Below are 26082 nucleotides of genomic sequence, written 5' to 3'. Positions count from 1 at the left end.
CAAACGGATTACTACTTACAATAACGCAGTAATACTTGCCTTGCACTTTTTAAAATCAAATTTGAACAAAATGATAGACACATTTTGTTCATCTGTATTAGACGTGTTTTTATACTCGTTAGACCCGTAATTCAGACATTTTTTATTTGACTTTGCTTTTCATGCACTGACCTTGCAGTTTTCAATATTTCATGCAAAAAGTATCATCTTGGAACATGCAATTAAAACCATTGTCATATTTCAATAATGTTCCTTGATTGACATATTGGTAAGTCTGAGTGTGGGGAATTACCTTAACCCTGGAGGCTCTAGGCAAGATGGCAGGTTCATACGGCCGGTCTTTGGTAAGTCTTCTGCGTTTGCGTTTTGTGATCCATAGATGGCTAGAGTATAAAGGGAGTTCATATTACATGTAAAGATTCAGTATAAAATATTAATTGTATGTGATACAATTCCAAGGTTGCGATGGTGATTACAATCAGTCATCAATTGAGGCCTTTCTGTTCACAGTTTTATCTTTTGACATCTTGAAGATGTTTAAGGAAATTGGTATTAATATCAGAGATTTTCTCGTACAAGACTAGTATGGGAAATGTATTATCCTGACTCGTACATCAAAGTCAATTTTCCATATGTTAATTGATTTGTTATGGCGAAAGTTAAACTGGCTAAGGAGCACCATACAAATTTGGGAATAAAACATTTCACTTGTCCCCTATCGTTTGATAATGAATGAGTCTGTTTTGCAAAAGTAATGGAATGTACAAAGAAGGAAATAAGAATGGCGGATCTTGACTTGGGAGACAATGAGATAGGTGTGAGGATTATGAAGATCAGGGAAATTGTTGGGTGAATGTGAAGTAGGGGAAACACTTCGAAAACAATCAGCAAGAGAACTTATGCAGACCTGGCATAACATGCTGTAGCAGCGAAGATGGATATATATTATGGTAATAGTCCAGTTCAGCATACAACACTATTGGCGTTGAATATTGTGGATTTGATCTACGCTGCTAATTTAGTGTTTAGTTAATACTGGAGGAGTTGTTGAGTATTATGTTGAATGATATTTAGGGATGACTTATGAGGATAGGGACGATCCTCTTCTACCTGTAGACTCATCGTTCTTCTTTCATGGAATTGTAGTTTGATATATAAGTATGGAATTGATTGTGGGTTTTGGAGATCATCACCATTATTTGTAATTCAATAGTAACCTGATAGCGAGGAGGGTCATGATGGAGAAGGAAAAATGAGGGGTTAAGTAATTATGATATATAGAAATGAACAAAGGAGATTGTACCCTCTGAATACTACAGATGACATGAGTTTGATACTGGGTAATTTTCCTCGACATTGAGGAGAGGCTTTCCATTTGACGTTGGATGGTGCCTTGCACCTTCCATTTTGACAGGTAATCTGTGAATTCAGTTGACTTGAACAATATAAGAAGTGATTCAATGTGGTACATATGAATTTTTGCAGGTCACATATGGTTTTTGCACAAGTGCAAGGCCCTTTGCAGATGACTGATATGCAGACTGCTCCAACAAAACCTATGTTAATCCCATACTTTTTGATGTAATACAATTGCACCCAAGCATTTAAAGAACAATGGGGATATAGACCCATAACTCTTGTTTAGATTCTAAAATATAAAAAGATTTAAAACTGGAATGAACCAGACATGATGTGAAAATTTTAAATTAAATCCTCATGAAATCAAGTACATTAGTTTCAAAGTTTCTAAAGGATTGAATGGCAGATTCCATATATCTGTCTTGGATTTTGATAGAGTTAGGCCCCTTACAAAAAGATTTAACCTGGCTTATAACTTGAAGAAAATTCCACATTTGGCCATGGACTCTAATGTAGTTATTTTTGATATTTTTAAATTGTATTTCAGAAGTAGTTCTCTTCCAGTAACTGGTGCACTGCAGGCAGCACAGTGCTCCATGAAACGTCCTTCTTATTGGGCATTTTCTCCCATCCACAGACATTATGATTTACTAGTACTCTAGTTCTGTATTAGTCATTACTGTGAAGTATAGGGAGTATAGGCCTGTTATTTGACAACAATTTTATCATGCTCATCTTGATTAGTCCCATGAATTTGAGGAATGTGTATTTTCACAGCTAAGTTGTGTGCGTTTGGCTGGGACTCGTCAGTATAGTAATGCCGTGCGCACTGTCACGCTAATACCTGGAGATGGCATTGGGCCAGAAATTTCAGCGGCTGTGCAGAAGATTTTTTCTGTTGCTGAGGTTTGTATGTCTTAGTTTTGATTCCATTGAAGTTGAAATATCAAGTACAAAAAAATTAACGTGCCATAAACGTTATTTGTGTAGTACTGAGACGTTAAATATCCTGCTATCATATTTTCAGCTTTCAAACAAACTTTGAGAAATTAGCATATTTTAAAGAGGTTTGTCTTAAATATAGCAACCAGATTAAAAAGTTGTATTACCTTTGCATGATTTTTATTGTAGTTTAGAGAAGATGAAGAAACTGCTAAATACAAATATCCAAAGTGTTATCCTGTGCTAAAGAGATGGATTAGAGAAGTGCCCTTTGGTAATTGTTGAGATTCTTGAGGACTTAAAGTGGTTATCAGATATCATTACATGTACCTGTAGTGCACAAGGTCTTAGTGATGTCATGTATGTTCTTAGGAAGTGTGCTGAAGTGGTTTGATAGACCATTTAGAATTAACAGAATATCAGTGAAAGAGGAACTACGTTTTGGTAACTGTTTCTTTTCCCACGCCTTGAAGCTTTGAACCTCTCTGCCCTCTCATTGTTCCAATAAATAATACCTGGCAAATTTTAAAAGATAGGTTTTTCTTTTCCTCTAAAATTTGCAAATACTTTCCCTTGTCTCTCCTTTTTACTTTTCATAATCCTTTCTATATTTCAATTAAAGCCTGGCCTTGATGTAGACTTTTGTCCATGACCAGATCTTACAAAGGAAAAATTAGTAAGAAAGGAGAGCAACACTTTTTTTTTTTTTTTAGAACGGATATAGGGAAAATTCATTGAAGGACAACTCCACAACATTATAGAAGTTAATCAAGAAAAGATGAATACCTGTTTAGGAGAAGCTGTGTAAGAAAGAGACAGCCCAGGTTCAGTGGGAAGAGGTCATACATGACCTGACATTTATGTTAATGATCTTTGGTCTAGACAACAGAGATGGATGAATTCTGTGTTCTTAGACTGCCTAGAGACTTCATAGTTCCTCATAAGAGAGTAATTGAAAGATTGTAACTGCATACAAGTATTAGAAGGGAACGCCAATAGTGGACTGAAAAGTACCAGAGCAGAAGGGAGCGGAGGACATGTCTGTGTCCAAGATACCCTTTCAAAATGGGTAAGAGTAACCATTGATGTCTTGCATTAGGTTTTAGGGCAGTTTCCATATGAAACAGCTACATAGTTCAGAATTGCTTGTAAGAAATGGCTTATATGATGTTAAGATAGGTGGAACACTACATGATTCAATTCCCTTTTTTCATTTTCAGGTTCCAATTGCTTGGGAAGAAGTTGATGTAACACCAGTGAAAGGGCCTGATGGCAAGTTTGGGATACCTCCAGCAGCCATTGAATCTGTTAACCGTAATGGAATAGGGCTGAAAGGACCACTTATGACACCAGTTGGCAAGGGTCATCGTTCCCTCAACTTAGCTATTCGTAAAGAGTTCAATCTGTACGCTAATGTACGTCCATGCAGGAGTGTAGAGGGATATGATACCCTCTACAGAGATGTGGATGTGGTGACCATCCGTGAAAATACAGAAGGAGAGTACTCTGGTATTGAGCATGAAATTGTAGATGGTGTCGTGCAGAGCATCAAGTTAATAACAGAGCAGGCTTCTCGACGTGTTGCAGAGTATGCATTTCAGTATGCTCGCAATAACGAAAGGTAAATGCTTTTCATTTTCACTACATCCTTTCTAGTTCCTTGTCTCACCAGCCAGATTTTTCTTGACCTCTGCCTGTCTATTTTCCTTAAACCTGGCTCTCCAAGTCATATAATTTTCCTTTCGTCTCGCCCTGTGTTTCCCCACGTCAAGTGCTATTTATCTCACACTCCACTCCACACATTGCTATTTCCTCCATCTCTTGCTCTTCTGCACTCTGATTTAACCCTCCCCATTTACCATTGGTTAAATCCTCTCTTGAATTTCACATGCCCCCAAGTGTCTTGTACATAGCCTACCCCTACTTTCTCCCACATCCCTTTATTTTGATTTCCCCCATTCCTTGTCTCCAACTCTTGCTTCTTCCCACTATGTCTCTCCTCATTCAAGCCGCTCCATCATTTTGGTTTCTCTTTGAGGGTGTCTCTAGGTTTTCTACCTTCATCCTTGGATCTTCACTCTTACTCATAGGCTGACTGTATCCCCAGAATTCTTGACAATTTTGGGTGCATATTCTTAGAGCAAATCAGTCACTGTCTGTCTGTCCATACTCTTATATAGGTGGTGCCACACTCTACCTGCAAGTGGTTACACCACAAATAACAAGTCACCCATGGCAAAGCTGTGTCATCGTCCATTGATGGAAAGTAGTTTTTTTTTTTTTTTTTTTTTCAAAGACTTACTTGCTCTAAATAATACCATCATTTCCCTGTTCCTGCTTGGAGTGCAGCTTCAAGAGCTGTAGGAGCCCCAAAGGGTGTCTTGGGGTTATTTAATATTGATATAACCCTTACATTTGAACATGGCCAATATCTTATTGAACTTTTCTTTGTAGCTGTTCGGTTAATATAGTTCCCTCACTGTGCAGAAGGATGCTTAGTGAAATATTCTCTCCCTCCATGCTCAAACAGTTACATCCTTTCGAACATATGGGCATACTGTGACTACTAAAAGATATGAAATATAGCGAAACTGGGTGTTTAAATCTGCATTATGTTTCTCATTGTTTAATCTTTTTCAGATCTAAAGTTACTGCAGTCCACAAAGCAAACATAATGCGCATGTCTGATGGCCTTTTCCTTCGTTGCTGCAGGGAAGCTGCAGAAAGAAATCCAGATATCAGATTTGAGGAGAAGTATCTAGATACAGTGTGCCTGAACATGGTACAAGATCCTTCACAGTATGATGTGCTCGTTATGCCTAATCTGTATGGTGATATCCTTTCTGACTTGTGTGCAGGATTAGTTGGTGGTTTAGGTCTAACTCCATCTGGGAACATTGGTGAGGGTGGTGCAGTTTTTGAGTCTGTTCATGGTACAGCTCCAGATATTGCAGGTCAGGATAAGGCAAATCCAACAGCACTTTTACTGTCTGCTGTCATGATGCTTCGCTTTATGGATTTACAGAAACATGCTTCCATTATTGAAAAAGCTTGTTTTGAAACCATCAAAGAAGGTAATTTCCGTACAGGTGATCTAGGGGGAAAGGCAAAGTGTTCAGAATTCACAAATGAGATATGCAGTAAGATAGAGGACATGAAGAGTTAAGATCTTTGCTGTTGCAGCATAAAATTTTAAAAACTTGCAGTTTAATGTAAATATGACAAAGGATGGACATCAATAATGAAATTTAGTCTGCACAATACAGATCACCAGAACTAATGTAGAACTAGTGTAGTCATTTAGAACAGTAGTGTCTTCAGTTCATTTTTTAATAGCTCCTTGATTATAAAATTTTCTGCAGTAAGAATTTTCCTCTCTCTGTTATAAAAGTATTTCAAGAGAATCTTGCTCAGCAGCCTCAGGCTCGTGCATACCAAAGAGTATGTGACATTAAGAAGCTGAAAATTATGTATGATTTTGCAGACACCCAGAACAGATTGATGAGAGCATGAATAGGAGCTTTCTGTTGGTTTGTTACATTGGGAGTTAACATTGACAGTAAAGATCTACAGATGAGTTTGGTGGAAAAATAGGAAAGAAGCACATTATGAAATTCTAGCCTAACAGGCTTTTGGAGACAACAATTTTGGTCATTCATGAATTTTAGAATGAGCCAACAAGCAATGAAATAGTAAAACTGATGAATTACTTGTTAAATAGTTATATCTTCCTTCATGTCTCATCTTCTTTTGATGAGCCTCATGCGTTAGATAGTTATTTCCTCCTTCATGTCTCATCTTCTTTTGATGAGCCTCATGCATTTATTGTTTCATTCCTTTTCTTCATTCATTTCTTTACCTTATGGATATTTCAGCCTTCTTCATCAGTTAAAACTCTGTATTCTCTATATGAAGGATATTTCATGATGGTATAGTAAGTCATTATGTTAGATATCAGTATCCATTGACAGTAGCATCATGATATCGACTACCTAAGTATTGTTGAGAATGTAAATAGATTCATATAGTATTTATGATATGTACAGAATTAAACTTTTAATTACATTTTGGTGTTTTAACCCTTTGATATGACCAATTTTTGACTGAACTTTCATCATGCACACGTATCTCCATTTGTACAGTATTGTATCCTTTATTCTTTGGATGGAAGGTAAATGTTAGAAGCATCTGAGAAAATCAACTTGCACTTAGCTACATTTATTAGTTGTAGTAGTGGAGAGAGGTTATTCGGTTTGTAAGTTAAAATACTGAGGTGTTGAGATAAGAGAATGGGCATATTGAGTATGTGGTAGAGAGGTCACTGTCTGCAAGGACTAAGATGGGGATGACTGACGGTATGCAAGGTGTGGGCCTTAGATTAAAAAATACTACAGAGGATGAATGTGTTGTTGTTTGAGGACATTATGTGGCATTATGAGGGGGTGATCGAGTAAGAAATGATATAGTAAAAGAAAAGTGTGCTAGTAAGAGTATGTATGAGAGTTGAAAAGGGTGTGCTGAAATGGCTGACTTCAGAGGATATACATGTCAGAAGTGGAGGGAACAAGGAAAATGGGGAAACCTACAAGGAAGTGGAAGGACAGACTGAAAGATGCTTTTGAGTGTTCAGGGCCTAACATGCAGGTGGGTGAGGTGCGCAAGGGATGATGTGATGTGTAATAAAGGGGTGACATGCTGTGTTTGGGCTAAACTAAAGTAAATGAATTGTATGGGGAAACCAGAGAAAGGTCTGAGGGGCCAATTGTTGATGAGAGCTCTCATTGTGGCACATTATACATGACAGCAAGAGAGTGGTTGTGAATAAATGTGGCCATTTCTTCATCTGCTACTGGAGCTAACATGGGAAACTATACAAATATGAAATATATATGTATACAACTGGTTCTCCCAGCTTAGCCAAGTAGTGTTATGAACAAATAGTATTTCAACATTTGCATATTCTTATTGTTACATATAATGCAACAAAAATAAGGCCTACCTCCCACAGCCAATCCTGACTGTTCCACTAGACCACTCCATATGTCCTAGTTCAGCCTATTGACAGTATATCACCCCTAATACATTTCATCAGTTTAATCTATCCTTAGATTGACAACAGCATCATTCACACTATGTATAACGCATTGAAAACAGCCTACCATCCACTACATAGCTCAACAAATTATTCCGTGGTTTACCTTGACCCATTCAATTGTACAAGTTCATCTCAGACATTGCATCACCCCTTGTATGTTGCATCAATCCAATTCCATGCATGGCTTTCACTTTTCTGTATGTTCAAACCTAAATACCCCATAGTTTCACTTCATCCCTCTAATCTTACAGGTCTCCCCCTACCCTTCTCTCCCTCCACTTTTCTGTATGTTCAGACCCAAATACCCCATAGTTACTTTCACTCTATCCCATACCTCTTTATGGGTATCTTCCTCCAGTTTTAACACATCTTGGTCTTTCTTCGATAATCTTTTCCCTGTGCCCATTTCAGCACACCTGTCTTACAGTCATTCCTTATACAATCACATATTCTGCTCAAGCATTTAATTTCCAATATATACATCCTCTTTCATTATTTGCAAGACTTTCATCCATACAACACTGTTGGGACTACTATTTCATCAGGTGTTAATGAAATAATAATAAAATGAGTACATCCCTGGCAAAAAATCTCCCTTGGCAAGGCTTAATCTCAGAGTACAGTCATTCCTGTACGTAGCACAAGAGATTTTGGGTTGGAACATTGGAGTGCAAAAGATTTTCATTGATTGGAGACTGAACATGCAGGAGAGTGAAAGGTGTGCATGGGATAGAGTGAATTGGAACAATATGGTACACTGGGGTTGACGTGCTGTCAATGGACTGAACTAGAGCACGTGAAGCATCCACAATAAACCATAGAAAGGTCTAAGGGGCCTGGTTGTGAATAGGAAGCTGTGGTTTCGGAATATTACGCAACAGTTAGAGAATGGATGTGAGCATATGTGGCCTTTCTTCATCTGTCCCTGGAGTCACCTCAATAACATGCAAAATGGTGATCATGGGGGGGGGGGAGTCATTTTAAGTGTAAACCCTCAATTTAGTGGACCCCAATATAACGATTTCAGATTTAAGACAAATAATAGTACAGTACATTAATAAAAAAATATTAAAAAATCTCAAATGCCACACCATGTGCATTTCTCATCACACTTGTTTTTGGTAGCATGGGGTAGACTTTCTTGGTTTTGGTTTGAGTCTGCCTCAAGCTATCATGTGGTCAGGTTGTATACAGAGTGTTTCTATTATTTCAGAATGGAGACTATCAAATAATTTTGTGATCCTTACAATACAAAATGGCATCAAGTGACTGTAAAAGATGCAATGAAAGCATGTAGTCCATCCTCACTTTATCATAAAGATGTATTCTTTCACAGGGGATGGGTGGTATCACCTCTATCTCAGTCTGACTCCCTCCTCCAACTACCCAGCGAGCATTCCCATGGTGCCCACCAACCATGTATTGCACCACATCCTAAATCCTACAGTGATAGAGAAGTTAAAGTATGTGAATGTGGCACAGAAATAGGTTTCATTTGATTTAACAGACTTTTGGCATTAACGGACACCCTTCCCCTATATCAGTCAGTTAAACTGAGGGTTTACAGTACCTATATTTGCTATAATAGAACACTGATCTCATTCAACACACTCCTTAATGTACCCAGGACCTGTACGTGTGTTTCTCAGCCGACCATGCCAATGGTAACGATTCTTGCAAGAAGTTACCTTTAAAAATCTACAAAATAATAAGCAGACTGAAAAGAGTACAGCCTCACAGGACCTTTCCACTCCAAAGAAGCCCAACTTACCATGCAACATAAGTTGCATAAATGTGGTCTTGTTGCTAACCATGTAATTTTAACTGCCTTTCCAGCCTTCATGAGGTAGCATTAGGAGCAAACAATATCCTTACAAATGTAAGAACTTATGGTTACAAAGGCGTTGCTCTAATGACAAAGAAGTACAATCCGTGAAAAGCTGTGATATTAAAAATTATCCAAAGTTTATTTCATATCCATGGACTTTAATATCTATGTACAATTCCAACAACATTTTCTATTACATCTATTTACATCAGGATTAAATGAAAAAAAATCTTACCTCAGCCCACTTGAAATGTTTTAAACTCTTTACTGGACATTCAGCTATTAATTAAAAGTTAACCAATACATTTCATGAATTAATTAATTTAAATGATAAAACCCTTGCAATTCCAGGTACATTTTATATTTGAGACAAACTTTTATACTTTCAAGAACAATTTATCATATTTACTATGTGAATATCTCATTCACCTACTGCTCAACAATTCAAGAGACTGTTTTCAACGATCAACCTCGCCAAATACAATATCCAATGTTCCAATGATAGCCACAATGTCAGCCAACATGTGGTTCTTCCCAACCTTATCAGTTGCTGCCAAATGAGCAAATCCTGGTGCCTTTATCTTGCATCTGTAAAAAAAAGTAAAGAAGTAAACAAAAAGTGGATTCATATCTGGGAAGAAAACCTGAAATAGCAATGTAGAATAATAAGTGGTGAAATGATGGTATCATGGGTCTCTCCATTACAGTGAGCAATATAACATTCAACCACCTCCTGTCAGAAAAGTCCATTATTTGATTTTAACATGATTAAGTTTCAACATTTGTTGATGATCTAAGATCACACATTTATAACAAACTTCAGATATTGAAATGGACTCAGATGAGGAAGAACCAAAAATCTTGTGGGGAAAGAGCATATGAAGCCTCCAAAACAGTTAAATTTATGGAATCAAAATGTATCACATGAGATGTCATGGGTCAATAAAGTCTATACTGCTGCTTCTAAAGGCTTTATAGATCCTCCCAAAATCAGCTTACCCTAAAAGAAATGTTTACAGATATCAAAAGTCACCAGTATAACAGGTTACTTCTTGTTCATCGGGCAATAAAAACAGATTCTTCTCCAATATGACGCATAATTATTCCGATGACAGATGAGACTAACTCACCCCTAAAACATCCACTCTTATCCTTGCTCCATTTGACTAATGCTGCAATGCATTCAAAGTAATTTATAATACCGAGACCATGAGAGGTAATGTTGTATCTTTTTAAGACATGCTCCTGGGCATAATGACAGTGGAAAAATATTGTTGGTGAGAGCAAAGGTGGTCATGGTTGATGGTAGAGTAGGAGTGTTGGTATTGTATGGATGCAAGGAGTGGGCTCTAGAAGAGAAGGTACATCAGAGGGCAAATGCATAGGCAATGAAATGCTTGAGGACAATATGTGGAGTAAAAAGGCTAATCGAGTAAGAAATGGTATGATAAGAAGTGCACGGTGTAAAATTAGAAGACAGTGTACTGAACTGGTTTGGATATATGGATAGGATAAGTAAGACAGCTTGACAAAGAGGATATATGTTTCAGAACTAAAGAAAAATTTTGAGAACTGAGAAGGGGCCTGGACATGCACAAAGGTGCAAGATGTGTATGAGAGAAAATAAATTAAAGCAATGTGGTAAATAGGGGGTGGTGATGTGATGTTAATGGACTGATCTAGGGCATATGAAGTGGCCAGGAGAAACCATGGAAAGGCCTATGGGGTCTGGCTGTGGATAAAGGCTCTGGTTTCAATGCATAATACATGACAGCTTGGAAGTGAATGAGAGCAAAATGAGCCATTTCTTCACCTGCTCCTGGTGTTACTTCGCTTACTTGGGAAATGGCAAACAAGTACAAAAAATTCATACATGTTCGCCATTTCCCTTGTTACGTTCTTGGTGCCAGGAACAAGGAAATGGCCTCATTCTCTCATGTTCACCCTTTGGCTGTTATGTATAATGGACAAAATCCAGAGCTCCGATCCACAACCAGGGCCCACAAATGTTTCTCTGGTTTCTCCTAACCAATTCATATGCCCTGGTTCAGCCCAGTGACAATATGCTGTCCTACCCTTTTAAACCATATCACTCCAATTCTCTCTATCCCTTGAATTCCTTGCACTCTTCTCCACATTCAGTCCCCAAGCATTCAAAGCATCTTTCATTCCATCTTTCCGCCTCCTCTTTAGTTTCCCAATTTTCCAAGTTCCCTCCACTTTTGACAAGTATACCTTCTTGGTCATCCACTCCTCACTCACCTAAAAAAAAAGGAAAGACAACACATCTATATATATATATCCCTGGGAATTGGGAAGATAGAATACTACTTGTGTATCTCTTGTGTGTCATAGTACCTAAGGAATATGAATTACTTCACAATCATAATATACCTGTATGGCCTTGATGATCCATCAGAAACAAGATATACACCAAATTCACCCTTTGGAGCTTCAACTGCAGTGTATGTGGCACCTGGTGGCACTTGGTAGCCCTGGGTGAAGACCTTAAAATGATGGATGAGTGCCTCCATTGATGTCTGAAAAGGAGAATAAAATAATCAATGCAAACAATTATAATACCATTCAGTTCCAAGGAATTCACCCCTCTCAGTCATCTGTTCAATAAAATTAGCACTACATGCTCAATGTGACAGTGTATCATGCTCTTGTAGGTAAAAAAATTAAGAGGTTTCCAGCCCCTATTTAAACATAAAACGTTATCATGAAGCATCACATCTCCCTCCAAAATTCTGCAAGTGACACTAATGCCAGAATGTGTGCTTGTTTATGAGAAAGTTAGGAAGGGGTTTGCAAGATAATATGGCATTTATAAGTAGGCGTGTATTCTAACAGATAGCACAAGATTAGTTATATGAACAAAAACATGACAGGGAAAAGAATGGGAAACCTGAGGAATGAAATTTACCTTTAAGGAGACTGAAAAAAGAGGGTGCAAAAAAGCAAGGTGAAGTGATATGGGACAGTTTAAAACTTAATTATTATCAAAGTACAATATGTCATATATAGATTATGGAGACAGAAGTACAGTGTGGTGGATTGAAGGCCTATAAAAGTTTGATGGAGCTCAGAATAAGAAGGTTAATCTGCCAGAAAACAGTGACGAATTATGAAGAGGATATTAAAGATACTAACCTTCATTTCGGCTCTCTTTGGTGGAGCTACCTTTGCATCATCCACACGAACTTCACCGGGTGGCATCTGATTTAAACACTGCTCAATAATATGGAGTGACTGTCGCATCTCCTCTACACGAATTAGATACCTAGGTTTAATAAAATGTACTTGAGTAAATGCCTGTTTCTACTGGTGGGAGGGTAATTATAAATAGAGGAAATTTATATGTGTGACAGCAAAACATTTATAGAGCTACATATAGGGAAAATGAGGAATTTAACTACACTGTATCTCACCATACTGATACTGTATAATGTATCACAATGGGACTTTCATGTTAAACACAAAGCACACACGACTTTTATAAAATTATCTGTATATAATATATTAATCATACCTGTCATATGTGTCACCATTCTTTCCAACAGGAACTTCAAACTCAACAAGATCATAAGCATCATATGGTTGAGTCTTTCGCAAATCCCACTTGATGCCAGAACCTCGGAGCATCACACCACTGAAAGAAATGCAAGTTTTTAAATTAATAGTAACCTATGTAAAAATTACTACTGTTGTTTCAAAAATTCTTCTGACATACACTTCTCATTGTCCAAGATTCTAATTTTCTTAATATTGTTCAGGTTTGGTGACCATACAGCATATTCCAAGTGAGGAATGACCAGAACATCATAAAGAATGAGTATTTTATCTTTTGTTTTGCAGTTTATACTTCTAACTAGGAGCTACAAAATTCTGCCTGCTTGATATTATACATACATCGAATGATACACCACCTATGGAAAAGCTGATTTTCTTCAATTGCCAAAACAGAGTTCAGTCTCTTCAAAAACTCCTCACTTCATTTTGTCCATGCTACTGAGTATAGTGCAGCCTTGGGCAGCAGGAGCTCCTTGAAAAGGGGTCCTGAGGTAACATCTGGACCCTTTCAGAAAGGGACCTCCATGACAATTTTAATAACTCCAGGACCAATTTCTATGAAAAAGTCCTGGTTTTACATGGGACCTTTCTAAAAGCTCCTCCAGCCCAAGGCTGCACTACATCTACTAGAAGGGATATGCAGACTCTTCTGCAGTAAGTTCTTTGATGAGACCATACTCTCAAGATACTCCCATGTAAAAGATGACTTTTCACTCCAAGTAATGATTAATTGAAATATTTCTAACTATAAACCTTAGCATCATACTGGCTTTATGTGTACACAGTTAAATGCTGTTTACTTTATCTAAGGTCATTAATGATAATCACTCCAAGGTCCTTTTCTATAACTTCTAATAATGGTTTACAAAGGTTTTGTATTTAGGATTTAAATTTTGGCATCAAAGTGCATTACTTTGCATTTGTCTACAGTAAGATCCATTTGATGTGTCTGACCATTCAACCAGTCTAAATCCCTCTGAATTTTCAATCAGTAATTTTCCTAATTTCATGTTGTTCATAAGTCCTCTCTCCAGGCTGTTGACGTAGATAAGGAATATTATGGGTGATAGGGATGTGCTTTTTGGAACCCCATTCATCATGTGAAACCAGCCATATACCTCCCCATTTGATACAAGTAAATCTGAGTGCTAATCTGCTGACTAAAGACAGATTCAATCTCCTATGCCATGAGCTTTGATTTTACTTGGCAATCTTTCATGAGGTTCTTTATCAAAGGCTTTGCAAAAATCCAGTAACAACAGAGGATACTCTGAAGTCCCAGTTATTTTAATATGACTGAATAATTCAGATCAGATTAGTTAATGATCTTTTATTCCAAAAGCCATGTCTATAGTCTGTTAAACGATCCCCTACAAAAAACTCCACTTATGTTGCTTCCTACTTAATATGGCATACCTTATCCAGACAATATCTACATAATTGATGAATGAAAATAACAATCTCTACACAGGTTTCAAGTAACCCATAGCTAACATAGCCTGGCCTCAGAAATTAAATCATTAAGACTGAACCGATGAAGAAAATTCATAATCAATATCTAATTCTTTCTACACAACACTACTCCCAGTAGGGCAAAAGCAATGCCTATAAAACCCATCTGAAATGTAACTTACCTAAAACCATAATTGAGAGCATCTTCAGCAGTCACAGTTCCAATGTCAATTGTTCGTTGTTTCCAAATACGGTTACTAGTGAGTACATCCTCCACTTCATCAAGACGCTCACCAAACTTGCTGCAGAACTCATAGATGTCATCCATCAACCCAATTGGGATGTCCTAATTAACATAAAATGAAGACTTTCAGTTAGAATTAATTAAAACAATTTACCTACCACACTAAGCTACCTTTTACATTTGCTGAAAAGTGGCACATGCTGAGCCACCAACAGTGACTTTCACCTGTGTGTAGTGAAGGCAATTAATGTTTTAGGACGGAGGCATGTCAAATTCATATGGAAGTAAAAAAAAATGGCACGAAGTCTTTATATTTGTGTGAAAGTCTCTATTCTCTAAAACAACAAACAAAAATTGGGGATATATGACTAAAAAGATGTGTGCATTTGATCCATTTGATATAAATAAAACAAAAAAATTGACCACTCATACAAACAAAACAAAAAACCTGGCAGAAATATGAACATGACAAGGACACCAGGTATGGTCAAATGAACATAAAGTGCATGATACTGTGACTGGAAAAAAAAAGGTGTTTTCACTTATCAGCATTTGCAATAAATATTTCGATGAGAGAAACATTGGAATAAAACTGATTAGGAACAGACAAAACCTGAAATTGAAAGTGAAGTACTATAATAAATAACTTGCATCGCATGAGTCACTTACAATGGCTACACCCCCAGGGCGGACGTAAGCTGCATGCAGGCGAGCCCCAGATGCTCGTTCATAAAATTCCATCATCTTCTCACGCTCCTCAAACAACCACAAAAATGGAGTGAGAGCACCAATATCTAAAGCATGTGTACCCAAGAACATGCAGTGATTCAAGATGCGTGTTATTTCAGCAAACATTGCTGAAAAAATAGAGGAAATGTCACTAATGAAACTGCAATCCTAAAAATCGATCTACCATCATTAACTCGTTCCCAACATAAATAGGTTAAGTCCATAAACAACTTCAACCTTCAGGAAATATAAGTTTTCTAAACTGATTCCTAGTCCCAATTCAACACCTAGCAGAGTGAAGGATTGTTCAATTCATTCCCTGAGATTAATAACCATTACAATTTCAAGATGAAACTTTAAAACTCTATTAATAGACTTGTCTACCTGACTTTTAAAATACTTCTTTTATGGAAATACATACGCAATTCTAGTTGGGAAAAGAATTCAAAAGCAATTAACGGTACTTACTTCGAATGTATTTTGCTCTGATGGGAGCCTCCAAGCCCAAGAGCTTTTCTACTGCTAGAGAATAGGCCTGTTCATTGCACATCATTGACACATAATCTAGACGATCAAAATATGGTAGTGCTTGTGTGTAGGTTTTGTATTCAATGAGTTTCTCTGTTCCACGATGCAGTAATCCAATGTGAGGGTCAGCACGAACCACAGTCTGTCAGTGAAAAATTACATCTATCTGAAATATTACCTCCATATCATATGTTTTCTGGCACTAAAGCAAACTGAAGCATGCACAGTCTTACTTGTATACTCCAGCTGTTCACCATGAAAAAGGAAATGACACTCCATATGCTCCATGAATGTTACCATTCTAGAGTTTGTTAACTTACCTCACCATCCAACTCTAATACCAGCCGAAGCACACCATGGGCAGCTGGATGCTGAGGACCAAAATTAATGGTCACATTGCGGACATTCTTTTCCACTGGTGCCAACTTGGCATTCCAAATAGGTTTCTTCAAGATCTGACCTTCATAGGGTACCAGCACTGGCCCTTCAAACTGCTTCATCCATTCTGAATCAGGGTGCCATGTAGCTCCACCTCTAGGAAGGCTGCATTAAAAGAAATAAATATGATCCAAGTACGCATTTACCTTAAAAATAAATGTACAGCTCACCCCTCATTTCCTACAGCTAAATCTCAAAACAAATGTATATATATATATATATATATATATATATATATATATATATATATATTTATATATTCATTTTTCTTATTATACTTAGTCGCTGTCTCCCGCCTTAGCGAGGTAGCGCAAGGAAACAGGCAAAAGAATGGCCCAACCCGCCCACATACACATCATGATGTGATTATTACACGAAAGTGCACTTGGGAACTTATTGTGTTTCATTTTTCCCATGGACTCATAGGATCCTTTCCAATATATATATATATATATATATATATATATATATATTCATTTTATTTATCATACTTGAATGCCATCTGCATCAGCAAGGAGACAATTTTTCGACTTTGTGATGGTGAGATATTCAACACTTTATTATAGAATAGGCTTTGTGTTAGATGATTTTGTCCAACTGTAGGCAAATGTAAGTGTTCTGATATTTTCAACTTACTAAATGTGGGATAACAGTAATAAACCAATGGAAACTTTTACAATACTTCACTTAACTTTTGCTAGCAACTTAAATTCATATGTCTCAATGTCATTCAAAACATGAGATTAGAGTCACCTGCTGATAGGTTTGTTCACTGAATGTATTCATTTTCAGACACTGCATGAAAGCAATAAGATGGAAGGAAGGGGACACTGTTGCATGTATATTTTGACTGATACTGAAAACCTTGCGATTATTGGTCCCTTGTTGAATTTTTTCTGGGGATCTCGACTTCTATTATTGTTTCACTTTTCTATCCCACATTCTTCCTTGATCACAGCCATTCTTGGTGTTATCATTAAAATATATTAGTCACACATACAAGTGTGCACCATCGATATGTTGTCAGATATACAGACATTACATGATCCTTAGAAGGAGACGGATATAATGTTTGTACATTCCGACTATCGTTTTAGGTACTATAAGGCTAGTTAAGTTTATATAGTCAATTAATAATTTATGTGTATAATCTATTTTTACATTAATTAACCCTACATTTTCCCTAACATACATACTCATTATGACCTCTAACACTAATCGTTTTAAAAGACACGTTTCTAATCATGCTACACAAGTTATTTCATTTTCTAGAAACTTCACTCACCAGTTAATAATCCAAGCTAAAAGTCGAACAAAGCTTAACTGATACACTATCAATAACGTCTGATCCACAGGTGTGGACTAATATGCAAAAATGGCGTTTGGTTCACTGTAGTGTCCCCTATTCAGCTCCATGCAGTCAAAGGTTAAGCCATGTGGACGATAAAATAAATTGGTCTACTTGGCACCAACGTCAAAGGTTATTATACCAAATGGTCAGCAAAACAGAGTTTGAACTATGGATGCGACTAGTTGGCCGAGTCAAAAGGTATTTCGCCGACTAGCTGGTATAATAACCATTTCCCTCTGATTTTTTCATATTTTCACCGATTTCATGGCCCTCCCCATTACAACATATTGTCACAGGATTATTTGAAGTCTCATCTTCATCTTTATGAATAACTTTGTATGTTAGGAATCCAGCCATAACCATTTTCTTAGTAATTCCAAAAATTAAAAATGTGTAGGGACCTTCATTTATCAGTACATTTTTTCTCTAAGATTCAACAATGTATAGGATGGCGTGTTTAAGACATCACCATTTCGAGTTCCCACACTAACTAATGACCTTAGAACACTTGTGTATATTTATTGATCGACAATCCTTTGAAGGAACATATTACGTAGTGTGAACTGACTATAGAACCCTCCCTCGATCAGCTGATCACCATAAACACAGTCTTACTATGGACGTGGGGGGAAATTTTTTCCCAATTCCTCATCCCTGACAGACTCACTTGAGAAAATAACCGGAGCCGGCATTCTTCAGGACACATTTAGAGCCCGCTGACACTGTACAAGAGATGAATTTCCTACCGACGTGACCCAAAACGGCTGCCATGTTGTTATAGGGTGCCCGGCTCTCTCTCTCTCCCCCCACCTTGCGTAAAGCTTGAGGTAAATAGTGCACTCATACTCCTATCTGGCAACTATTTTCATTTTATTCCTGTAAATCATTATTTTACACGCCATATGGCATTATAGCATTATATGTATTACATCTGCTGGTATTTTCAACTAGGGGTAGTAACTCTTGTGATACTACACTCTCATATTCACTCCTACTCATACTCTTACTCATACTCCTATCTGGCAACTATTTTCATTTTATTCCTGTAAATCATTATTTTAAACTCCATATGGCATTATAGCATTATATGTATCACATCTGCTGGTATTTTCAACTAGGGGTAGTGACTCTTGTGATACTACACTCTCATTTTCAAACTATTTTATGCATTTTTTTTTTTTTTTATGTAAAGGACATATGCTAATATCTTATATACCATGATAGGGTAAATGAAATATTTATGGCGTCTTATAAAACGTACTTTATTACGCGATAGAGGACCAAGAATCATGGCAGAAAACACAAACTTGAATTTCAATATACATTAAAGATTTTCTTTGGTAATTTATTCATATAGGTAGTGGACAGATACAGTACATGTGAAAATTGTGACATAGAAGAGGCAAGACGACTGTTATGATACAAAAGAGTTTCTGGAATTGTTTGTGCATGAAAATGTCTATGGAACATGTAGAAAGCTATTAATAAGACGTATTAGTGCGGAAGGCAAGGTAAATGCTGTCAAGATGCTGTGTACTCGGAAACGAATATGAAGATGATGCAAAAAGAATGTGTATTGGTAATATATCAGAAACATAAAGGAAAGTGTCAGTTTGGTGGAAATCAGATGAAGGGCAGACATATATGTGTTTTATAAGGAAGAACAACTGCCAGGAGAAGAATATACTAGAGGAATGTAGACAGAATAAAAAGTATTAAATATATGAAATATTAACAAAAGCAAGATCAGAAAACCGTGTTGACACGAATATTTGTTGCTAATAGTAGATGCATTCTTGTAAAATTCATCTTTGTAACACTTTACAAGCTAATTAAACCTGCATATCCATTGTGGCGGGACGGATTCTGTGTAAACTATGTCCTACTGTCCCCCATAGAGTTTAGGGGACAGGACATGGAAAGAATTGATATAAATGTTCCACTTTTAACTGGAAAATATGGTTTCTTTAAACAACCATATGAATACAACAATATCTAAGTCATTGCCGCAAATTAATATCTTAACAGAAAACGAAATTGTGCATATTAAGAGAAAATGTTAAAGAGAACCGAAACTGCTGTAAATCATTAAGAACTGAAAAGTTATAATATGAATATAGTTTGCCTTGTACAATATGTTATTGGTAAAATTGTTCCATTTTGTTTGATAATCATTTCTGTTTAAGCAAAATTTAGGTCAGTAGATACATGAATGTGTGACTATGGTCATTAGTTCGTGTAGGCGAGGGCTTCATTAAGAGTATCTGATTATCATCATGATCTTGAATTTCATTACGAATTGCATTCGATTAAATGAACATTAGAAACACTCATTGTACGTTGTCGTAATCAATATATAGCAAAGAGGTCAGCTGAGTAGAAGGTTAAGGCGTAGGTAAATGGCCAATATGCTTGTCCTGCTCCAAGAGTAAACCAAAAGGTTTACATGGGGATTCGGCTTACCTTTGAGCGGTGACTGAGCCGGGATCAACACACGAGAAAAAGAAACCTAATGGTGTACAGAAATTGAAGTGCATGATGCGATGTACTGAAAATATATGAAAAATATAACAATGGCAGACTTTAGAGAAGGAATATATGCGAGCGTCCTGCATCGTGAGTGGTTTTCTGGATCCTTGTCAAGTTGTATAGATTGATATCCTCGTGAGTTTAGTGTCCCCTGCAGTATACCCAGGAACTGAAGACGTCAGCCAGAGGTTTTGTCTAGTATCCCCAAGGGGTTGTGAGGTTAGTTGATGGCTCTCTCTTAGTGAGGTCCTGTGTATTTTCCCGCGAGGTGTAGTTGCTTGGCTGATAGGGTTTGCCAGTGTAAAGTTTTCTTGCTGTCGGTGGCAGTAGTCATTGTGACACGGAAACAGCTCGTGTCAAATGTTGGTTGTGGTTACAAGAGGTAGGCGTGTGTCACTGTGGCACCAAGAAAGCCTCTGTCAGGTGCATGAGGCATCCTGGAGAAAGGTGGGGCTCCTTCCCCAACCACCACTTCAGGTGTCGCCATATCATGCGAACGCACAAGGCAGGCAAATCTAAAGTAAATAACAACGAAACTTCAGAATGATCAGTAAAACAAAAAAATCTATTCCTTGTAAAGGTAGACAAACAAATGCATATTTTAAATCTTTAGCAGGAAAAAAAAATAGCTTGTGAACATGAAATAGTACTCACAAAACAAGAAAATTAATACCAACACAGGGGAAGCCGGTTATTACTGGTTATAATTAAACTGAGAAGCTATCCAATCGCTGCTTTACTTAAATGACATAGCTGAAAACGTGTTTAGAAAACAAGATGAGTGGAACAGTTAGGTGTTTTGAATAGCGTTGTACAGATAAGTCCCGTCGTTGTGTACGTAATTATAAATGTGTCAATTGCGTTGTGTATAAAGCTCAGTGGCTTTTTACTAATATCTTTTCTGCTCAGTTTCCGCAGTCCACCTAGAGCGACGCACGACCTTGTACTTAGATTTCCCACATGACTAATTACATGCATCTTGTACCCCGTCATCATTTAAGACTAACGGGACTTAATTTCAGGTATGGTACTCGTATATTCATAGAAATATTTCTCGCAGGTTCGTCACAACCTTAAATATTTTATACCAAGAAGCTAATACATCGTAGTGTCCCTGTGAAAGCTAATTTATATGAAGGCTCCCCTCCCACTCTTCGTTTCGCACGGCAGCGTCCAGGGCAACTGGGTTGATGCAGTGCAGTACTTTTTTTTTTTTTTTTAAATCGTCCTTCGACACATTACTTATGGTTACTTGAATATGAAGTTGAAGAGACTCCAATACACTGATGTTGATCCGTTTCCATTAATCCCAGATATATGTAACTGGATTTTATACATTTTAGGGAATGGAAATGGAAAATCTATTCGATATAAGGGAAGAGAACAAATATTAAAGAAGAAAGGCAAGGGAGAGACTTTATTCTACCTGATCACTCGAGTGGTGGATAGTCTGTTTTCCGGGCAAGAAGAAATTCCCTAGTGAAGCAAATGGTACAATATCTGCACTGCGCGGGGTTCGAGACTCGTCGAGCAGAACATCTGCGCAGGAGCCTCTCTCTCGCTCTCTCTCTCTCTCTCTCTCTCTCTCTCTCTCTCTCTCTCTCTCTCTCTCTCTCTCTGGACACTGGCACGGGCAAAATATGCCCCAGTCATGGCAGTCTCGGGAGAAAGGAAAATAGTATAAGAAAAATGAAGTTAAACAAGAGCACCTCGGGCGTTTGTAGACCAGACTCTTCTAAAGGTTATAGAAAGAGAGGAAGACGAGAGAAGGAAAAGAGTTCCAACAAGGAAAGGAAGTATGATAACGGTCAATCCTCGTGTGGCTTTTCTAAGCACAGAAATTATGGGAAGCAGCAGCCAGACCTTGACGCGAGTCGCGGCTCCAAAATTTGGAAGCTCGGGCACATGCAGACAGCTCATGAGACCAGTGGCCGAAATGATACCTGCAGAATAGGTAGAAGGGGACAGATTATTTGGAAGAGGTGACGCCTAGAAAATTAAAAAGACGAAAAGTTTTTGATTCCACTTTTGCTATAAAAATGTGGAGGAAGAGCCATCCCAAATGTGTGAGCAGTACTCCATTCTGAGGCATATGAATAAGGACCGTAGATATGAAATAGCTTTTCACAGGAGAAATGATCAGTGCATCCATACAAAATCTCTAGGTTTGGGAAAGCAGATTTTGTAACGTTGATTAAGTAGGGTTTCCAAGATAGAGTGGAGGATATCTAGTTGATGTTAGAGATGAGAGTGTCTGTGTACCTTTGAGGTGGTTGGTACACACGGGTCTGGTGACCAGCGAGAGATTTCAAGGGATCATTTGCGTAACTACCTTTTTTTTTTTTTGTGTGTGTGTGTGTGTGTGTGTGTGTGTGCTGATGTACCATGCTCAAATGTGATTCACTCTGGTAAAAGTATACGTGTTAATCAGTGCGTTGATGCGTTCAAAAGTATCGCTTCAATTGATAGACCAGTCCTCTTTTATATTTAGCTACGCAGGCAACAGTTACTGCACACTACAATCTCTTCCTCCAGTAAGAACCCGGATCTTAAACAGAGGCGACATGAAAGCTGGCTGGAGGGCGTAGGAGACCTGTGACGTCACTCACTCACGGATGTGAGTGGAAGTCAGGGTCCAGGATGCACTTACCTCTTGGCCAGCAGATGGTGCTGACACAGTGAAAGTTATCACGGCATGGTGGGAGGGACGGGCGTGGAGGAGGTGCGTTAAATGTAAGAGCTGTAACAGGAATTTCTGACGATAACTTGAGTTCATTATACTTAAGAATATACATCATTATGTATATGAGACTTAAATACACACACACACACACACACACACACACACACACACACACGCAGGAATCTGTGAATGAGATCCCGAACTTGTCAACTACTTTAGAAGAATATAAAAGGAGACAAAAACTATCTGCTGGCAAATATTAGAATAGCATTTAACTTCATGGATAAGGATGTATTCAACTAGCCGTTCACTTCGTGCATTTGATCAAGATTGGTGTGTACTTCGAAAGTGTGGTGACCGCACCGAAAGGTGCACAAAGAACTATTGGAGAAGGTCCAAAGGAGAGCGCTCAAACGTAGCTGGTACCAGAATTAAGAGAGCTAGGTTACACGCCACTGATTTGTTCATCTCCGGAGAGAGAAGAGTAAGGGGAGACTTGATCATTAATTAAGTTTAGGTAAATTGTTTTAATTAATTCTAACTTGATCATTAATTAAATTTGTTTAATGACGCCGATGGTGATCAGTCCTTCCGAAATGCAGAGCTAGGGCAAAGCTAGGCTATAAAACGAGAATAAGCGAGAAACGTGTATAAAAAGATGTGAATCAGTATTCTCATAGTCTTGGAGTAGTGGAATTAACCGACTGAGGACTCTGTGCGTGCTGACAGCATAAGGAAGTTTAAAAAAAAATTGATATAATAGAAACTTCAAGAGACTGGGGTCTCCCGCAAGTACAGAAATCCGTTTTCGTACCGTGCAAATAGGTAATTACACACACACACACACACGTATTTAAGTCTGTACAACTTGATAATAATAGTACCGGAGGAAGCTATCCAAAGATCTTTGGAGGGGAGGGAGGCAAAGATGCAGGATACCTCCTCCCAAGAAGGAGAGGGAATACAATTTTTTTTTTTTATTGACACTAGAAGTGGAAGTTGTGATCAAACGTACAGTTATACAAGATTCAAGTGTGCGAGAATACATTTATACAAGATTCAAGTGTGCGAGAGCACAGTTATACTGGATTCAAGTGTATGAGAACACAGATATACAGGATTCAAGTATACGAGAACACAATGATTCAAGATTCAAGTGTGCGAGAGCATAGTTATACAAGATTCAAGTGGATGAGAGCACAGATATACAGGATTCAAGTGTACGAGAACACAGTTATACAGGATTCAAGTATACGAGAACACATTATAGCAGATTCAAGTGTACGAGAACACATTTACAAGAACCGCTGCCGCAAACCTGGAATCAAACGGTGGCAAACCTTTACGCAACCGTTTTCTTTTTCAAAATGTAAGGTTGAAAAAAAAATGGGAAAAATGAAAAATTTCATTTGTCTTATTTCACGTCGAAGACGTTGACCCAATCTCTGAAGGATTTCTTTGTTGCCAAGTTTGCGTGAGGATAGAGAGATCTGTCTTGAGTGAAAGTAGTGTGAGTCACTGAGTGTATACAGGGCTTATATAATGCTCCGAGTCACGGAATGTGCACAGGACTTATATAATGCCCAAAGTCATGGAGGGTACATAGAATATATATATATATATATATATATATATATATATATATATATATATAGAGAGAGAGAGAGAGAGAGAGAGAGAGAGAGAGAGAGAGAGAGAGAGAGAGAGAGAGAGAGAGAGAGAGAGTTTAAAGACTGTATAATGCTCACTCTGTGAATTTATGCGTTATATAATGAAAACCCATGTACAAAATCCAGAGCTACCGAGTTGAGCGTATACAAGCCTTATGTAATGCTGAAAATCATTCATGTATACAGTACTTACATAATGTTCAAAATTTTCTGAGTGTATAATACAAGGCTTGCGTGACGTTCTGTCTCTGCGTTTATACAAGACATACAGTCATGATTAGCCGCTGAATTTATAAGACTTACGTAATGCTCAAAGCTACTGAGATGAATGTATGCAGGAGTTAAAGGATGCTGTGTGCCACTAATGACTGTGTTTTATTCGCCGCCAGATGTACTGTTTTCGTGGCCCGGTCACCGACTGTAGTTATTGTTAATCCTAAGCTTTTAAGATAATAATCTAAGGGTTTTAAAGTGGGAAAAACACCTTCCTCTTAAAAAGAGGTATGTTATTGCTGTCAGGATAAACATTAGAATGTAAGCTGTTCCAAATTTTAGTGGTGTACGGAAAGAAATAAACAGGACGGCTCACCCTTGAGTTGCCGATGTAGTGGCAGACTCGATTACAGTGTTTGTCGAACCGTTCCTGAAGTCACAAGCGTTTATATTCTGAGCACACCATGTGCTTGCTCAGGCAGTAACATTTACATGTAAAAAGGAAATATGTGTAAGTTTGAATGGTTTTCATAGAGTAAGCACACCACACGGAAATCTAAGGGTGGAGTGGAACGAAAGACAGCTCAATGTAGAGTTCCTTCGCTAGCAGTGGAACAGGTGGTGATCGCTCATGCGCGGAGGGACACAGAGAGTGGTACAATGTACACAGATTTGGCCCCTCTCACTTTTCCGTTGGACCTTCCTGGTCAAGGGACAAAAGATCTTCACATTTATTGACCTTTGATTTCTTTTTCTCCCCGTCACCACAACTTGTTAGGATAATCACATTTCGCCACCTTTTGTCTCCGTTAGTCCAACGTACTCCAGCCTTCATCGAAATGACATTCCCAGAGAAAGGTTCCTGAAACGATATTTTCACGTGGTAGTCATGATAAACATGGCAATGGCCACGTGCATGATTTTATTGCCTGTGGCTCATGCTATTAGTTCCGTAAGTCAGGCATTGTACTGTAGGCAACTGAAGCGTTGGTGTCTACATCCCTCGCGTAAGATTTCTACAAAGACCTGCTTTGCTTCCAGCGGATTGCTAACAATATGATCTAGGGGTGTGTCTGATCCCTCCTCACTGGCTGGTATTAGATGTGTAATGTGTATACATTGATGATGTGTATAGACGTGACGTATATCAACCATTGATCTCTTTTTATCTGAAGTTCCGACCTTTCACTCGCTTTGTACTTTCAGTCAGGTCGATCTCAGGGACGCCCTTAGGTGTCGATCATGCCTGTGATCGACTTTCAGAGATTCGACAGCAAAATGTTCAACGGCAAAGCGAGATGAATGACCAAGTAGCTTCCAGGACATGTGAGGAACAACAGCTAAAGCACCTCCTGAAAGCACAGCTAAGGAGGTTCGTTCGGCACTTGCAGTGTCACTTGTTTTAGGTGGACTTAAAAGCAGGGGTGTCAAGTGGAATCAGTGTG

General features: G+C 38.0%; 2 protein-coding genes across 2 annotated transcripts; one reads left to right on the top strand and one right to left on the bottom strand.

Annotated features, from left to right (window-relative positions):
- The first annotated feature begins 199 nt into the window (after window positions 1-199).
- Window positions 200-6366, top strand: Idh3a (isocitrate dehydrogenase [NAD] subunit alpha, mitochondrial). Its single transcript, XM_071678623.1, has 4 exons — window positions 200-344; window positions 2137-2265; window positions 3522-3922; window positions 4942-6366. Exons 1-4 carry the CDS (start codon window positions 318-320, stop codon window positions 5465-5467), a joined length of 1083 nt encoding a protein of 360 aa, XP_071534724.1. The 5' UTR covers window positions 200-317; the 3' UTR covers window positions 5468-6366.
- Window positions 6367-9361: 2995 nt separating this feature from the next.
- Window positions 9362-18373, bottom strand: ND-49 (NADH dehydrogenase (ubiquinone) 49 kDa subunit). The gene is made up of 9 exons (XM_071678622.1): window positions 18210-18373; window positions 16074-16296; window positions 15694-15895; window positions 15166-15353; window positions 14435-14598; window positions 12760-12879; window positions 12381-12510; window positions 11619-11764; window positions 9362-9812 (listed from the first exon to the last, which is right to left on the bottom strand). Exons 1-9 carry the CDS (start codon window positions 18311-18313, stop codon window positions 9683-9685), a joined length of 1407 nt encoding a protein of 468 aa, XP_071534723.1. The 5' UTR covers window positions 18314-18373; the 3' UTR covers window positions 9362-9682.
- Between the last annotated feature and the right edge of the window lie 7709 nt (window positions 18374-26082).

Source organism: Panulirus ornatus, chromosome 28 (assembly GCF_036320965.1).
Source record: "Panulirus ornatus isolate Po-2019 chromosome 28, ASM3632096v1, whole genome shotgun sequence".
In the NCBI taxonomy this organism is placed as follows: Eukaryota; Metazoa; Arthropoda; class Malacostraca; order Decapoda; family Palinuridae; genus Panulirus; species Panulirus ornatus.
Note: the sequence above shows the minus strand (reverse complement) of the source record. Positions and strands in the feature narration are given on the sequence as shown.

Bases quoted from the DNA above. Each gene is read 5' to 3' on its own strand.
- Idh3a (XM_071678623.1), top strand. From the start codon at position 318: ATGGCAGGTTCATACGGCCGGTCTTTG. The intron at 345-2,136 runs GTAAGTCTTCTG...GTATTTTCACAG, and splicing joins GTTCATACGGCCGGTCTTTG to CTAAGTTGTGTGCGTTTGGC. The intron at 2,266-3,521 runs GTTTGTATGTCT...TTTCATTTTCAG, and splicing joins AGATTTTTTCTGTTGCTGAG to GTTCCAATTGCTTGGGAAGA.
- ND-49 (XM_071678622.1), bottom strand. From the start codon at position 18,313: ATGGCAGCCGTTTTGGGTCACGTCGGTAGGAAATTCATCTCTTGTACA. The intron at 12,511-12,759 runs GTATGATTAATA...TATTAAACCTAG, and splicing joins AATGGTGACACATATGACAG to GTATCTAATTCGTGTAGAGG. The intron at 9,813-11,618 runs GTATATTATGAT...TTTTTTTTACAG, and splicing joins GGATCATCAAGGCCATACAG to ATGCAAGATAAAGGCACCAG.